The 17,544-nt window shown below is 56.0% G+C and overlaps 1 protein-coding gene across 1 annotated transcript in view; it reads right to left on the bottom strand.

The window, feature by feature from the left end:
• Positions 1-14,569, bottom strand: part of LOC129737291 (ribosome-binding protein 1-like) — a 33,438-nt gene extending 18,869 nt beyond the window's left edge. The window contains 10 exon segments of the mRNA XM_055726005.1: positions 2,621-2,687; positions 7,847-8,000; positions 8,791-8,909; positions 9,244-9,396; positions 9,580-9,660; positions 9,927-10,075; positions 10,624-10,708; positions 10,832-11,028; positions 11,411-11,546; positions 14,489-14,569. Coding sequence (XP_055581980.1) covers positions 2,621-2,687; positions 7,847-8,000; positions 8,791-8,909; positions 9,244-9,396; positions 9,580-9,660; positions 9,927-10,075; positions 10,624-10,708; positions 10,832-11,028; positions 11,411-11,546; positions 14,489-14,569 — 1,222 coding nt within the window.
• Between the last annotated feature and the right edge of the window lie 2,975 nt (positions 14,570-17,544).

The following is a 17,544-nucleotide window of genomic DNA, read 5'->3' on the forward strand; positions in this document are numbered from 1 at the left end:
TGACCTCACACTGCCACCACCAGTAGAACTCCTGACCTCGCGCTGCCACCGCATCCGACATAGATTAAAATCTGCCACTCCAGCTTAGGGCAAGGGCATCGCTGACTGATGGCAAACGCCCTCCAACCCCACCAGCTGCTCCCGCCACCTCCCAAAGCAGCTGGATGCTGGTTTGGGCTTTGGGTTTTGGTTGGGGTTCCTTTTGGGATACTAGTGAGAGATGAGAACTTTGCAAGTGAAATGCCCTGTGACGGAGCTCAGATGAGCCCTGGCTAAAACTCACCCGGTGTGACTGAATTTTAGAGGCAGTAGAACTGTGCTCAGGACAAGAGCAGGTTTTGCAATGTCTGTGACACCATAGCTGTGCCATGCAGAGCAGCACATCTGCACCACACAGGCTGGAAACCGTTAGATTCCTTCCAGAGCTGCTGCTGTGGCAGAGGACGTTCAGCCCCGTGTCTGTTGAAAGACACGATCTCAAACATACTGTGCAATGGTAGTAATTAGCAATGCGCTTGATTTAGAGGTGTGGTTGTGATTTCTCATTTGAAAAGGCACTGCGTCTCCACGTGGAGAAGCAAAGTTCTAGTCAGCCTGTCAGACACCGCTAACCAAGGAGTCAACACCTTGCTGCAGCATTCAGAAATGTCACGCCAAGCCGGCCTGGCTTGTAGCCAGAGAGCGCTGCCCCCCCCTCGCTTCCTCCTGCTGCACTGGGCCACAATCTTGCAGCCTGCAAGACAGACAGCATCGTTGTGCAGCAGTGCCAGCCTTCACAGGACAGCTGGCCAGTGGACTGGAACTACCCAGGGAGGCTGTGCTGCACATGCGGAAGTTAAAGAAAGAACTCCTGACAAAATGCAGCTTCTCTCCGCATCAGACAGGCTTGGGTTGGGCTCCCCGCCCTCCAAGAAAAGAATCCATTGTTGGTTCCTTGGAGCAGCAAAGCCTTTCTGGTCTCTACAGCCCAGATTCTCACTCTGATTCTTTCACCCACCTCTCCAGAGCCAGCGGGAGCAGAGTCAGCCATTGGAGCCTGCTTGCGTGTAGCCTCCTCACCCGCCGTATCCAGGGTAGCCCTAGAAAGGAGAGATCCGCTCCTGAGAGAGCCTGCGGTGACAAGGGGACGGTCTGAGCACGCATGTAGTGAAAACGTTCTCCCTGGTGTTTCTACATTGCTACTTGGCGTGTAGCCAGATGTCTCCTCTGACACCCGTCGGGGAAAACCATCCAAATGCCTAAGCTAAGGCAGGACTTACCTGCTTGGGTGACCCGATTGCCTCTTCTAATGTTACTACCAAGTGTGTTTGATTGATTACTAGCATGTTGGAATGCCGCATTATTGTGCGTTTTGCCTCTTTTTTTAGGCAGAAAGCATGAATGCCAAGCAAACGGGCCAGAGGACCTGACCGAGCTTGCATGGCTGAGAAGCCAGGAGGCTCCCTGGTCGTAGCTCTTGAAGCAAGTCCCGTGTAGATGTCATGGAGTGCCACAACTCTACAGGCATTCCATGTTTCAATAGATCAGTCATGTAAAGCAACCATTCTAGGCAAGGGTTTCCCTAACTGTAGGGAAGCTGTCTGGTAGAGTAGGTTTTGGAGATGTAGCTCGTATGTACAAATGACCCTCAATAAATCCCATCTAAGGATTTCTCTTGGTGTATTAATATTTGCATGGGTTGCCCGGCAGCCCAACACTGTCCCCGATGGATTAACACTAAAGGTCTCCCAAAATTGTTGGTCCAGTGCTGCAACGTGTCAGTGTATCACGGGATGAAAGGGCGGTGGGTGGGTGGGTGGGTGGGGTGAGAACAATCTGGTTCCTGCTCTTAATTTTCTAAACTGTAAAAAGCAAAATTCAGTCAGTCTTTTGGAGGCTACTGGTCAAATTGCCAAGCTCAGAACCCGTTTCCCCTGTAACCATTAAATACAAAAGTGAAAACCTCTAGTGAAAGTTAGGCTAAAACGACCTGTTGGCACAAAAACTGGGTTAAATTCTTCGTGCTTGCAGTTGCAGAGCAGTACTTATAAAGGCTAATTCTGAAGCGAAATAGCGATAAAATAGACACACTTTTCTGGAGAAATCGTCCTAATCCACTCTTGTAAACTCGCGGTGCAGGAAACAAGAGTTAAAGGTTCACTCGTTCTAGAGGGTCAGTGTTCTTGTTGTGAAGTGCCTTGAGTTCCCTTTCAGCCTGAGGGATTCTATAAAAACGGCTTTTTGTTGGCATAGTTGAATTTAGAACTACCTTCGTTTCTCTCATACGCACTTACTAGCGGGTCAGATGCTTCTGCGAGACAGAAGCGGCACTGTCCCCGCCGCTCCCGGCACAGCAGCAGGCTGCGCTGGCTCAGCCGCAGGGCCAGGGAAATGGTGGTCCATGACCTCACGCAGCATGTGCCCTCTCTGGCCACGCTGCGCGGTTCAAACCTTGAATTCAAAGGCAGGCGGTGACGGACTGCTCTGACCTGGCGCCCGTGCGGGTCACCGCGCTGGGAGCACAAGGGTTTCCGATGCAAAGAGATCCGCCAGAGCGAAGCTTTGTGACTTTTGAGAAAAGCAAAGCGGCCTGGTTTGTGCTGGGGCTTTTCGCCTGTGTTTCAGTCAGCTCTGAGCTCACCCAAAAGCGGCTCGTCGTCGTCCTCATCCAGGGCTCGTCCTTGCCGAGGTGTCTGCAGGACTGGTCTCTGTCCAAAGTGCAGGTTGAGAAGGAAATGTGGTGACACAGCGGGACTGGTGCTGCCTGACAAACCACGGGAACTCCCAGCCCCAGATCCACCTGATGACGCGCCTCCAGACTGCAGGCATCTTCCAAGAGACAGCCAGCCCAGGTGACGCCGTGGGGGACTTCTGCCTGGGATTTCCTCCCTCGGTTAGGAAAGGGAGCAGGAGAAACCCTGCAAAGGGGGAAGGATGTCAGACCTGGCAGGCAGGAGTGCAGTCTGCACAACGGGAAAGCCCTCGCTCGCATCAGGGACTCGCCTCCAAAGTGCCTTAGTCCCAGGGATCTTTTGAGGGATGAGAAGCCTGAGGTGGCACTTCAGGCCTTGGCTAGGTGCGCTCCCGCAGCTTAGTCTGGGCTAAGGGGCTTTGGGGCACTTGCAGGAAGTGCCCAGGTGTTGTACTGGCCTCTGGAATACTCCTGCGTGCCACGGCTGGCAGTAGCTGGCAACCTTCAGAGCTATAATGCTTCAGGCTTGTCCCCGCCATGGAGTCAGTGGGCCCAATTTTATTATCTCCCAAGGCTGTTTATCCTGCTGCCGCTGGAGACTCTGTGGCAAGCAAAATGTTTCTTCCTGTGGCTGTTGAAATCCTTTCCGTTACGGTTTCTCCCAGGTCACCCAGACCTTTTGAAAAGGCAAGGCGAGCAGGGAGAGAGAACATGAGGAACGCTTGCTGTAGCCTGGCCACTTGCTGAGGAGGAAACGGCTTCCCGGCAGGACTACACGAAGAAGAAAAAGGCGAAGGGGTTCAGGTGACGGACCCAGCTCAGAGCCACGCCAGCTCAGCAGGACTGCAGCCCAGGTAGGGCAGCTTGGCTGCAGCAAGAGCACAGCGGGTAGAAACCCTTTCAAGTCCACGTGCGGGCAAGGGTTTCCCAACAGCCATTTTTGTCCATGACCCTGGGGAGAGGATTGGGATGGGAGATGGAGACTGGTAATTGAGGCCTGAGCGTGAGCAGCAGGTGCTGCAAACACAATTTAGCGGCTCCAGCAAAGGTGACCTTGGGTGTCTAAGCTGTGGCTTGATAAGCCCGTCACATAGCCAGGCTGAAAGGTAACTCCCGCCGTGGCCGGAATCGGGCAGAAGGATCCAGCATTCCCATCCAAAATCCCCCCAGCTGGGCAGCTGCTTCATCTTTACCAATTAGGTGCCTGCCTGCGGATCCCAGCAGCCCATCTACCTGCGGATCCCAGCAGCCGATCGGCCTGCCCTGAGTCACAGGCTGACAGGTGCCCAGCCGACAGCGCGAGTGCCCCCAGCAAAGCAGGCATGTTGCAAAACGCCACGGGCTCCCAGGAGAGCAGGGGCTGGCCAGTGCTCAGCCCTGTGCTGGTGGGCAAGGCTTGGCTTTCCCTACCCCCTCAGGGTGGACTTCCCCTTCCACCAAGGTGCCGCGGGAAGAAAAAAATCCCAGCAGTACCACTTCAGGTGTGGAAAATTAAGCTCAACCTCTTTCCCCAAAGAGATGGGAGGTTTTTCAGCTTTGCTTAGCAAGAATCTGCCCATCTTTCCTCCTAAAAGAGCCAGCTCGGCGACGTGTCCTGGAAGGGCATCAATGTCCCCCCATGCTGGGGACACCAAATCTGCTCTCACACAGTTTCTGGAGCATCATCAGAGCCCTTAGTGTGCTTGGGACACCGGCTGCCCTCCTTGCATTGGCTGGTTTGGGGGCTTTGTTGCTGCTTCTGTGTTAACGCCTGGGTACCATCTGCCCTGTTTTGCACAAGAGCTCACAATCAAGGGAATCGCTGCTGCAAAAGCAAAAAAGAAAAAGCTGAAAAGCGGAAAGATCACATCACTTTGCTGCACCTGCTGCTGGGGGGCTCTCGCTACCGGGGGCTCTCCGAGGGTGATGGCCACCCCGCTACGCTCAACAGCTTGCTCCAGCCCAGTTTGCAACCCTGGTAAACTTCAGGCATTCCCTCGCTTTTTGAGGATCTCCAAAGGCAAAAGGTATCAGGCCAGGCATGCTGCAGACATGACAGTGCTGTCACTGGCCGTCCTTGGTTCATGAGGTCCTTCCCATGCGCCGCAAAGCCCAGGTAGAGAAACTGAAGGCTAATGGTGGCTGCGGGGAAAAGCTCTGCTCACCGGGTTTGTCCCTCCGGTGCGGGGAGATGGACCTGCCAGAGCCCGGGGTACTTGTCGGGTATGCAGCCTATGCACGTACAACAGGGCTGGGGGTTGCAGCGGCAGCAAGGCTTGTAGTGAGTGTGTGGGGTCTCAGCTGCCGCGCAAGGGGCTGGGGCCACCACCTCCCGGGGACACACAGCCCTCTGGCCAGGTGCGGCGCTCCATCACCTCCCATCCTGAGAGGCACTGCAGGCAGTGATGGAGGGGTGTCACCGAGCCACCCACCGGATCTGGGGAGGCGGGGGGTGGTCCTTCTCGCGGCTCAGCGTGACCCCCCAAAGGTGCTCAGCCCATTTCTGCAATGAGCATTGACGAGCTCAGCACTGATGGGTGCCCCGGCTTCTGGGGGCGGCAGCCCTTGCTCAGTCAGCGAAGCCCCAGCTAGCTCGGTGCCTCTGGACAAGGGTGGGAGGCAGGTCTGGGGGGCAGTGGGGGGCTGCGTGGGGGCTCTCAGCTTGCCATTCCCTCAGCCTGAATTCAGCAGGACCCCATCTTCTTGCCTGATCAAAGACCCCACAGCCCAAGTGTGACTTGCACATCCCTTCTCCATCATGACCCAGAAAGCTGCAGTGCTGGGGGGACAGGACACGTGTCTACCCAGTCCTGCCTGCGTGGAGTCTCTGCTGTGTCTGATGTAGAGGCTGAGCACACGCTGACTTCTCTGGGAGCAAAACGGAGGCGCGTCTGGCCTTCATCCCCGTCCTGGCCTTGGTTCTTCACACACCCAGCAGGTACCAAGTACTTTGGGGGCCTTTTCCCCCCACCAGCTCCTCAAATGCCGCTGATGTCAGCGCTGCGCTCAGCAGCTTTATTGTGAGGAGACAGGCACCGAGTTGTGACATGGTCTCTGCCATTCCCTAAGAAACCAACTTGAAATTAAAAAAAAAGGAAAAATTAAAAAAAAAAAAAAAGCCACAAGAAGGGGAGAGAGAAGGCTGGAGAGCCCGGCAGTGCCCAAGGACCACCACCACGCAGCACCCGCAGGGTCAGAATTACAGGGGTGCGCTGAGGCTTAAGCGAGCAGGAGCAGCCTGCGCCGGGCTGGCATGGCTGTGCTGCTGTGACCTGTCCCCACGCTCATGCTGCTCTGCCCTGTCCCCACGATCAGCCTGACCCCATGGCAGGGGACCTCGGGGTGCACCGCCAGCGTGAAAACACACGTAGCTGGAAGGGAAGGGTTCTCTCCTTTGCGTGTCTTGGAGGAAAAACAGAAGGTATGGCTGTTTGCAGCACAGCGAGCAAGGCGGGGAATAAAGGATCTGCTCCCGGCCACAGCAGGGTCCTTCTTCAGTGACCCCAAACACCTGGCTGGCTTGCAAACTTAATAAAAAATGATCAAATATTAACCGGGCAAATGAAGCAAGGATAAGCTCTTTTCACTACGTCATTGTAATTGCACCGACACCCAGAAATAGACAAAAGCCACCCATCAAAGAGAGGCTTCCTTCCATGGTGGCTCTCACTTTCACACTTCTTTCACTCCAACCAAGAAACAAAAGGAACTATAAAGAAAAAATAGAAAAAAGAAAAAGGAAAAAAATAATTGCAGCAGTTGATGTACAAGCACAGTCTTCCCTTTTCACACATGCGTGGGTTCTGCCTGCCCCGACGTGGCCGGAGCGGCTCCCTGGGCAGCAAACGGTTGGTTGTACAAAACAGTATGAAGATTTTGTTACAAACACATGCCTGCAGTGTTTACTGGTTGGGGTTTTTGTATTATTATTTTTCAGTAAGAAATATATTATAGATTATATAATAATAACAGTGTTTTTAAAACTAGTTGTAAACCTAGGTTTTAGGTCACTAATGGCTTGTAACATTTTTCTACAGTACATTCAGCATATATTTTTATTTTTATTTTTAGGAATGGTAAGGTCTAGGTCACAGACTGGTGAGACGGAAGTCCTTTCTAACTTTCCTCTTCCCCCTGGAGAAGGAAAACAGAGGTGGGTTACTCAGCTGGGTCTCAACCTTATCCTCGTGGCAGCTCAAGCATCAAAGCGTTTCACAGGTGGGCCAGGTCCTGCCTTTTGAGCAGGGAGAACCATGACCACCATCTCCTATGCTCCCCGAGCTTCCCAAAAGCCACCCAGATGGTTTCTGGCAGCAAGTGCCACCTTGTCTCTGGTTTTCAACCACTGCCTGACACGCGCTTCCCCCTGCCTCCGCCAGCACCAAGGGGAGGGATGGCTGTGGCCACCACAAGGACCATTTCCTGAAGCTGTTCTTTCAACTTCTTCACTGTTTCACTCCATTTGGCCAGATGATCCTGGGTAACCTTCAGTACTCCTGGAGTTTGGTTGTTTCCTGGTCCAGGTCGCTTGTTATTTTTTTTACCAGTTCTTCCGACATGGGAGTCAAAAGAAGGCATCTGCCTGAGCTTCCCTTGGCCCTCTGGTGACCTTCCCCCCTCCAGAACATCTCGGGTCACCTCAGGTCTGCACTGAGCCGCCGCGGTGGCCACAAGCCAGCGATGCGCCACTGCTCCAGCGGCGTGCTCAGAGGCCCTACCTGGGAGGTGTCCTTTAAACACCCCTAAACCCCCAAATCCAGGCACCCCCCGGTGACAACAAACAAGCCACAAGCTCTACCTCGTGCACCAAGGGCTTCAGAGTCGAGAGGGAGCACCCACGTCCTCGTGAGCACCCGCTGGCAGGGGCCACTGGGTTTCCTCTCTCACCTGAGGCTACCACTCATCAGGGTGCAGCATCTAGGCTTCCCCCCACCCTCACAGCCGGCTGGTGAGCTTCACAGGTGAGCGAGAACGGCTCCCACCAGGGCAGCGTGCCCCCTGGGCTTTGCCGGCGATGCGCAATAGAGCTCCTGGCATGTGACAAACTGACAGGGGGTCCGCCAGGCAGCTCCCTTTCCAAATGCGGACGCTCATCTCCCCCCGAGCTCTCCCCATGGCCAGCCCCACGGATCCCACACAATTCAGCCACGCGCCCCGTCTCTCTGAGGGGAGCAGGTTTGCAGGCGCTTGCCTGACCTGCAGCTGCTCCATCTGCATCTGCAAGGCTGACGCTTTGAGCTCCAGGCTCTTCCTCTGCTGCTCCTTTCGCTGCAGCACCTTTGACTGTTCAGACAGCTCGTTCATCAGCTTGGCGTACTCCTCCCGCAACCTGGCCAGCTCAGGGTTATACCTGCACCAAGAGAAGCAGCGTTATTCCAGCCCGCAGGCCAGTCAAGCATCCCTGGCGTTACCCAGGGGGAACACATCCCCCTGTGGGCCTGGTAACAGGGCTTGAAACATCTCAGCGGTGGCGTTCGCCTGTTTCTGGGACACGCCTGGTCCTTCAGGGACGGGGTGCAGAGAGCTGACACATCACTTTTCAAAAGCTGCGTTTCCATCACAGGAGGCATTCCTTTCTCCTGAAGGAGAAGTCGCAAGGATCTGTGTTCCCAGACACAGCAGAAAGCACTCTAGGCAGCTGGAGTCTGCTCTGTAATTAGCTGGGCGCTGTTAATCACCAGCCATTTCAGACCTTCTATAGAAAGGAGCGTGAAATTCTTCTCCCTAGCTCCTGTTTGTTCTGTATGCACCAGGCAGGTCTCGGTTCTCTGCAGCACCGCTCCCATCAAGGAGCCAGCTACGTTTCTTCTGAAGTTGGTGAGCACAAGCTCCCCGAATTGGGGATCAATGCTGCAGCGCCTTCTGGTCCCCTCTGCCCCCCTCCGCTGGCATCAGCACAGGTGACCCCAAAGCAGAGAGGGTTTCCCCTGCCCTTCCACTTGGGAAAAACATCCTTGTTTCCCCTGCCAGGCCCCCAAAAGCCATTTGGCAATCTCTTCCTCACTCCCTCCTCTACCTCCAGCTAGCTGGGGTGCCTGTAGAAGCACCCTCCAGAAAGCGGGTGGCCAAGCCTGATGGACAGCCACCCCCAGGGCTTGCCAGAGGGCGGCCCCAGGCTCTGCCCCCCGCCCCAGTCTTACTTGCTCTCCAGCCAGCTGCTGGTCTGGTAGAGGGCATCCCTCAGCATGGAGTTCTCCTGCTGCAGGCGAGCCAGCTGCGTGTTGGGGCCGTTCTCCAGCTGCTCCTGCAGGGTCCGGATCTAGGGAGAGCCCAACAGGGGTTAATGCTGCCACTGCCGGTCCCTCTGCTCCCTCCTGAGAAGCCCACCCCATGAGCAAGAGGGACTGGCAAGGAAGCCACAGCGAGGTGTCTGCTGATGCTGAGAGCCCCGGGGCTGCCGCATCCCATGAGGATGCTCCCACCTCCCTCTTCTAGCTTGAGCACCACGGGGCAGGAGCACTGCGGGGCACTCGCCCCTCCCTGAGGCTCTGGTCCCGTCGTCCACCTCGGTCTTCTCCAAAAGACCAGCACCTGCCACCGAAGGCCAGCCGGCAGCCAGCGGAGGAAGCTGCAGAGCACTGCGTGGGGCTCACCTTGTCCTGGAGCTGCTGCGTTTTCTGGGCATGGTCCTGGTTGATGACCTGCATGCGTGCCTGCCTCAGCTCCAACTCCTGTTCGCAGGCCAGCAGCTGCACCTTCAGCTTGCCCTCCAGAGCCGTCACCTTAGCCCGCTCGGCCACCAGCTCCTTCGAGGAGAGAAGCCACCCGGTCAGTCCTGAGCGTAGGAATTTCCCTGCTCTAAGGGGACTTGAAACAAGTGGCCTCCTAGCTCAGAAGGCTTTAAAAAGTGTAACCCTTTCGGAGGTGCCCCCATGCCGTGAGGGGCAGGGCCCGTGCCAGGGGTGCCGGGAGGGCTGCGCGGCACTTACCTTGCTCAGCTCCCGCCTCTTGTTTCTGGCAGCGGCTGCAGCCTCCTGCTCAGTGGCGAGCTGCTTCTCCTTCTCCTCCAGCTGGCGTTCCAGGACAGCGACCAGGTAACCCGTCTGCATGGCCTGCCGGCACAGGGTGGCACATCAGCGGGGACCGCCACCGACCGATCCAACCCCTCCCCCCCACACGCACAGGATCATGCCCTCTGCCCCAGGGAAAATTCAGCTCCCGTCTCTAAGGCTGACCCTCGGGGGACAGCCTGCCCGAAAACGGGCTGCCTTCACCCCTCCGCACCCCCCGAGGCTCGGCCCGGCCCTGGCGGCCACGGCGGTGCTGGCAGCCCTACCGTGTGCCAGGTGTCCTGGACGATGCCCGCTTTCTCCCTCAGGATCTCGATGAGCCGCTGGGCCTCCCCCTCGCTGAACGCCGTGCTGCTGACCGTGGACACAAGCGTCTTGTAGGGCAGGTAGAGGGGCCCATCCGAGTCCGCAGGTGCTGGGGAGGAGAGAGGAGGGGTTGGGAGCGCTCGAGCCAACGGCAGGGCTGAGTAGCATCACCTCAGTTGACTTCAACCCCGTAAGTGCCATTTCACGCCAGTAACCGCCCAGATGTCCACAGCCAAGTTTGATACCTCTCTAACCGAAAGCAATGTGACGAGCGCTGGGGACGGCGCTCACCACAGACAAGCGTTCCCTGAGCCAGCTGCCACCTCTGCCTGGCTCTGCTCCTGCTCCTGCCGCCCTGCCACCGCCCTCCATCACACTGAGCGTTTCCAGCCGGAGCTGGGCACGCTTTGCTAATGCCAGGGAGCAGAGACATGGTGGGCATCAGAAGCAGGACTCCATCGTGACACAGCCTCCCTAGGGGACATCGCTCCACGCAGCGGTGCCGGTGGCGCAGAGCAGCAAGGTCGTCTCCTGCCTTTCACTAGGCAGGTTCGTTCCAGCTCTTTCTTTGCTAAGGGAACGAGATGACTCCAGCCCTTCTCCTATCCCTCTGCTGGCTTACTCAACGGGGATATACGCAGAGGAACTTGGTCTTACCTGGCTCGCTCTTGTTGGATGCAGCTGCCTTCATGACAGGTCCATTAGGCTTCTGCTCCTCGTGGGTTGGAAGAACATTTGGTTTCTTGATAGTGACGGGGCTGAGAGTTGGAGCACTTTGGTGCTGCTCTGGGATCTTTCCATTTGGTTTCTCTCCTGTTTTCTTTCCCTTTCCTTTTTTCCAAACAGCTTTCTTTTTCTTCTTTGCCTCTTTTTTCTGCTGCTTGGTCTTCTTAATGTATTTGCCTTGCTTGGCCAAGGCTTCCTCAGAAGGAAGGAGGACCTTCTTCATGAAGGAGAACAGCAGGAAGATCCCAATGGCCAATACCACCATCAGACCTCCAAAGACTACAACATCCAGCATCTGAGGGTCATAGACATCCATTGTGCCGTACTCTTCTGTGCCTGCAAGACACCAGGACAACAGTTAGTGGGTACAACAAAGAGGTGCAACGGCCTCTCTGGGAGCAGGGAGTCTCCAATGTCCATCTGTGTTTTCAAATGGCACCACGCTCCAAAAAAGTGCTCAGGATTCACACACCCCTGGGTGAGGGCAACCTGTCGACACCCCCCACCCCCACCCCCACCCCCAGGTTTGTGCTCCTGCGCAGCGCAGCCAGCGCACGGTGCTCCAGCTGCACTGCAGGGACCACCTGTGCTGGCTGCAGCAATCTCCAGAAGAACCAAAGGGGGGGAAGAAAAAAACAGGGGTGCAACCAGAGAGAGCCATGAGCACAGTGCCCATGACATGTCCAATGGGACGCTTTTGCATGACCCTGGGCGATACCTGCAGCCCTGCGGCAGTAAGAGAGCCCGTTTTCAGACTGCCTGTGGTGCAGTTTGGCCAAGACCTGGTCTCTCCCTGGGGCACCTGGCCTTTTCTCTGCACCCAGGCGCAGGTGGAAGTGCATCCAGGGTCTCAGCTTTGGAATAAAACACCCCCCTGGCAGGGGAAAGCATGCACGGGAGAGCTTTCCCCAGCTTTGCAACAGCCCTGGCCACCTCCCTTTGCCACCCGCGCCCTGCGGCACTGCTGGCCTCTGCCCAGCCTGGCAGGGAGGATGCGCGGTGACCGCATCCCACTGGGTAGCTGCTCCCAGCGGCCAGTGATGAGAACCAGCCCAGCAATGATGCTACAGACAGCACACAGAGAACCAAGATGCTACCACCTCCTTGAGATGCAAACACCAAGAAAAGGCCTAAGTTCAAGCCAAAGAAAAGCAGAGCATGGCCATTAACCGTCTCATCTCCCCGGCAGATGCCCGCAGGAAGAAACGAGACTTGCAAAGGGAGTGCTGGATGTGGCACTTCTCTTTCCACCTCTGCCATTAACTGGCGGGCAAACCGGGCACAGGGTCCTTTCCCACCCTCCTCTCCACGCTCAGGTTCTTCACCCATGACACACGGAGCAGCAACGGAGACCGTACTGCCTGGTCTGAGACCTGGCAGGCGGGGTGCAGCCCCACGCGGAGGAAGATGCTGCTGCCTCCACTCTTCTTAACCGCTAACCGAAGCCCGTCCCGAGTCTGGAAGCCAGTCTCTTCCGCGCTGTCCCACTCGCGCGTTTCCCCCGTGGGGGCATCACCTCCACGTGGCTCACAACCCCCCAGATGCTGCAGTCAGGCAGTTCATCTGCGCAGGGGCACTTCCCAGGAGGTGCCCGGCTGCGCTTTCTCGTGATCAACGCATCAAGCCCTCGGCTATCAGAAGTTCCCACCCCGCGCCTATACTGAAAACATTTTCAAATTTCCTCTTGAAGAGACTGCAGGTTGAGGAGGGAGGGAGGGGCTGCAAAGGGAGGAGGCAAAATTAAGGCTATAACTAAGGAGATCAGCACCTTTTCAAAACCTCGGTGCTCGCAGGGAGAGACCTCAGAGCCTTTCCCTTTCTAACAGCCGACAGCGGCAAACTCACTCCCAGCCGAATCCGCACCGGTGCAGCCAGGGGGACACAGTGCAAGGAAAGTGTCACCTGCAGCCCCCAGGGGGGTTGTTGAGGGATGTTTCAACCAGCAGCCCAGCTCTCCCTGCCCGCCTCTCCAAGCACCCCAGCCGAAGCAGCAGAGAGCTGGCAGGCGGGCACGCTGCCAACGCCAGCTGGAACCAGCCTCCCCCGGCAGGGCCACCTTCCTACCCCAGGGCACCGCTCGGGATCCCAGCTGATACTACAGGCATCGCTACCCCAGGTCCGCCCAGGCCGTTTTGATTTCAACGGCCTCAGCCGGCTCCATCCCAGCACAGCTGGTGCCAGCTCCCTCCCTCCTGACAACGCAGCATCACTTTGGGATGGTCCCCATCGGGCAGAGGGATTATTCCTAACCTGCAGGGTGAAAAGGGCTGCGTTTCCTCTTCCTGGCAGGAAATAGAAGCGAGGGTCCAGAGAACATGTACCCACGTCCTTCTGCTGGCTTTAGGGCCAGACCAATGCTCCCCGGAGCTGTTCCGGGGCGGAACTGAGCGCCCTGCATTCCTCACCTGGCAACCCCAATGTGCCGGTACCAACAGAGCTGCTGACCTCACAATGCCATCGCCAACAGAGCTGCTGACCTCACACTGCCACCACCAGTAGAACTCCTGACCTCCCAATGCCATCGCCAACAGAGCTGCTGACCTCACACTGCCACCACCAGTAGAACTCCTGACCTCGCGCTGCCACCGCATCCGACATAGATTAAAATCTGCCACTCCAGCTTAGGGCAAGGGCATCGCTGACTGATGGCAAACGCCCTCCAACCCCACCAGCTGCTCCCGCCACCTCCCAAAGCAGCTGGATGCTGGTTTGGGCTTTGGGTTTTGGTTGGGGTTCCTTTTGGGATACTAGTGAGAGATGAGAACTTTGCAAGTGAAATGCCCTGTGACGGAGCTCAGATGAGCCCTGGCTAAAACTCACCCGGTGTGACTGAATTTTAGAGGCAGTAGAACTGTGCTCAGGACAAGAGCAGGTTTTGCAATGTCTGTGACACCATAGCTGTGCCATGCAGAGCAGCACATCTGCACCACACAGGCTGGAAACCGTTAGATTCCTTCCAGAGCTGCTGCTGTGGCAGAGGACGTTCAGCCCCGTGTCTGTTGAAAGACACGATCTCAAACATACTGTGCAATGGTAGTAATTAGCAATGCGCTTGATTTAGAGGTGTGGTTGTGATTTCTCATTTGAAAAGGCACTGCGTCTCCACGTGGAGAAGCAAAGTTCTAGTCAGCCTGTCAGACACCGCTAACCAAGGAGTCAACACCTTGCTGCAGCATTCAGAAATGTCACGCTAAGCCGGCCTGGCTTGTAGCCAGAGAGCGCTGCCCCCCCCTCGCTTCCTCCTGCTGCACTGGGCCACAATCTTGCAGCCTGCAAGACAGACAGCATCGTTGTGCAGCAGTGCCAGCCTTCACAGGACAGCTGGCCAGTGGACTGGAACTACCCAGGGAGGCTGTGCTGCACATGCGGAAGTTAAAGAAAGAACTCCTGACAAAATGCAGCTTCTCTCCGCATCAGACAGGCTTGGGTTGGGCTCCCCGCCCTCCAAGAAAAGAATCCATTGTTGGTTCCTTGGAGCAGCAAAGCCTTTCTGGTCTCTACAGCCCAGATTCTCACTCTGATTCTTTCACCCACCTCTCCAGAGCCAGCGGGAGCAGAGTCAGCCATTGGAGCCTGCTTGCGTGTAGCCTCCTCACCCGCCGTATCCAGGGTAGCCCTAGAAAGGAGAGATCCGCTCCTGAGAGAGCCTGCGGTGACAAGGGGACGGTCTGAGCACGCATGTAGTGAAAACGTTCTCCCTGGTGTTTCTACATTGCTACTTGGCGTGTAGCCAGATGTCTCCTCTGACACCCGTCGGGGAAAACCATCCAAATGCCTAAGCTAAGGCAGGACTTACCTGCTTGGGTGACCCGATTGCCTCTTCTAATGTTACTACCAAGTGTGTTTGATTGATTACTAGCATGTTGGAATGCCGCATTATTGTGCGTTTTGCCTCTTTTTTTAGGCAGAAAGCATGAATGCCAAGCAAACGGGCCAGAGGACCTGACCGAGCTTGCATGGCTGAGAAGCCAGGAGGCTCCCTGGTCGTAGCTCTTGAAGCAAGTCCCGTGTAGATGTCATGGAGTGCCACAACTCTACAGGCATTCCATGTTTCAATAGATCAGTCATGTAAAGCAACCATTCTAGGCAAGGGTTTCCCTAACTGTAGGGAAGCTGTCTGGTAGAGTAGGTTTTGGAGATGTAGCTCGTATGTACAAATGACCCTCAATAAATCCCATCTAAGGATTTCTCTTGGTGTATTAATATTTGCATGGGTTGCCCAGCAGCCCAACACTGTCCCCGATGGATTAACACTAAAGGTCTCCCAAAATTGTTGGTCCAGTGCTGCAACGTGTCAGTGTATCACGGGATGAAAGGGCGGTGGGTGGGTGGGTGGGTGGGGTGAGAACAATCTGGTTCCTGCTCTTAATTTTCTAAACTGTAAAAAGCAAAATTCAGTCAGTCTTTTGGAGGCTACTGGTCAAATTGCCAAGCTCAGAACCCGTTTCCCCTGTAACCATTAAATACAAAAGTGAAAACCTCTAGTGAAAGTTAGGCTAAAACGACCTGTTGGCACAAAAACTGGGTTAAATTCTTCGTGCTTGCAGTTGCAGAGCAGTACTTATAAAGGCTAATTCTGAAGCGAAATAGCGATAAAATAGACACACTTTTCTGGAGAAATCGTCCTAATCCACTCTTGTAAACTCGCGGTGCAGGAAACAAGAGTTAAAGGTTCACTCGTTCTAGAGGGTCAGTGTTCTTGTTGTGAAGTGCCTTGAGTTCCCTTTCAGCCTGAGGGATTCTATAAAAACGGCTTTTTGTTGGCATAGTTGAATTTAGAACTACCTTCGTTTCTCTCATACGCACTTACTAGCGGGTCAGATGCTTCTGCGAGACAGAAGCGGCACTGTCCCCGCCGCTCCCGGCACAGCAGCAGGCTGCGCTGGCTCAGCCGCAGGGCCAGGGAAATGGTGGTCCATGACCTCACGCAGCATGTGCCCTCTCTGGCCACGCTGCGCGGTTCAAACCTTGAATTCAAAGGCAGGCGGTGACGGACTGCTCTGACCTGGCGCCCGTGCGGGTCACCGCGCTGGGAGCACAAGGGTTTCCGATGCAAAGAGATCCGCCAGAGCGAAGCTTTGTGACTTTTGAGAAAAGCAAAGCGGCCTGGTTTGTGCTGGGGCTTTTCGCCTGTGTTTCAGTCAGCTCTGAGCTCACCCAAAAGCGGCTCGTCGTCGTCCTCATCCAGGGCTCGTCCTTGCCGAGGTGTCTGCAGGACTGGTCTCTGTCCAAAGTGCAGGTTGAGAAGGAAATGTGGTGACACAGCGGGACTGGTGCTGCCTGACAAACCACGGGAACTCCCAGCCCCAGATCCACCTGATGACGCGCCTCCAGACTGCAGGCATCTTCCAAGAGACAGCCAGCCCAGGTGACGCCGTGGGGGACTTCTGCCTGGGATTTCCTCCCTCGGTTAGGAAAGGGAGCAGGAGAAACCCTGCAAAGGGGGAAGGATGTCAGACCTGGCAGGCAGGAGTGCAGTCTGCACAACGGGAAAGCCCTCGCTCGCATCAGGGACTCGCCTCCAAAGTGCCTTAGTCCCAGGGATCTTTTGAGGGATGAGAAGCCTGAGGTGGCACTTCAGGCCTTGGCTAGGTGCGCTCCCGCAGCTTAGTCTGGGCTAAGGGGCTTTGGGGCGCTCGCAGGAAGTGCCCAGGTGTTGTACTGGCCTCTGGAATACTCCTGCGTGCCACGGCTGGCAGTAGCTGGCAACCTTCAGAGCTATAATGCTTCAGGCTTGTCCCCGCCATGGAGTCAGTGGGCCCAATTTTATTATCTCCCAAGGCTGTTTATCCTGCTGCCGCTGGAGACTCTGTGGCAAGCAAAATGTTTCTTCCTGTGGCTGTTGAAATCCTTTCCGTTACGGTTTCTCCCAGGTCACCCAGACCTTTTGAAAAGGCAAGGCGAGCAGGGAGAGAGAACATGAGGAACGCTTGCTGTAGCCTGGCCACTTGCTGAGGAGGAAACGGCTTCCCGGCAGGACTACACGAAGAAGAAAAAGGCGAAGGGGTTCAGGTGACGGACCCAGCTCAGAGCCACGCCAGCTCAGCAGGACTGCAGCCCAGGTAGGGCAGCTTGGCTGCAGCAAGAGCACAGCGGGTAGAAACCCTTTCAAGTCCACGTGCGGGCAAGGGTTTCCCAACAGCCATTTTTGTCCATGACCCTGGGGAGAGGATTGGGATGGGAGATGGAGACTGGTAATTGAGGCCTGAGCGTGAGCAGCAGGTGCTGCAAACACAATTTAGCGGCTCCAGCAAAGGTGACCTTGGGTGTCTAAGCTGTGGCTTGATAAGCCCGTCACATAGCCAGGCTGAAAGGTAACTCCCGCCGTGGCCGGAATCGGGCAGAAGGATCCAGCATTCCCATCCAAAATCCCCCCGGCTGGGCAGCTGCTTCATCTTTACCAATTAGGTGCCTGCCTGCGGATCCCAGCAGCCCATCTACCTGCGGATCCCAGCAGCCGATCGGCCTGCCCTGAGTCACAGGCTGACAGGTGCCCAGCCGACAGCGCGAGTGCCCCCAGCAAAGCAGGCATGTTGCAAAACGCCACGGGCTCCCAGGAGAGCAGGGGCTGGCCAGTGCTCAGCCCTGTGCTGGTGGGCAAGGCTTGGCTTTCCCTACCCCCTCAGGGTGGACTTCCCCTTCCACCAAGGTGCCGCGGGAAGAAAAAAATCCCAGCAGTACCACTTCAGGTGTGGAAAATTAAGCTCAACCTCTTTCCCCAAAGAGATGGGAGGTTTTTCAGCTTTGCTTAGCAAGAATCTGCCCATCTTTCCTCCTAAAAGAGCCAGCTCGGCGACGTGTCCTGGAAGGGCATCAATGTCCCCCCATGCTGGGGACACCAAATCTGCTCTC

The sequence above is a fragment of the Falco cherrug genome, chromosome 13 (assembly GCF_023634085.1).
Source record: "Falco cherrug isolate bFalChe1 chromosome 13, bFalChe1.pri, whole genome shotgun sequence".
In the NCBI taxonomy this organism is placed as follows: Eukaryota; Metazoa; Chordata; class Aves; order Falconiformes; family Falconidae; genus Falco; species Falco cherrug.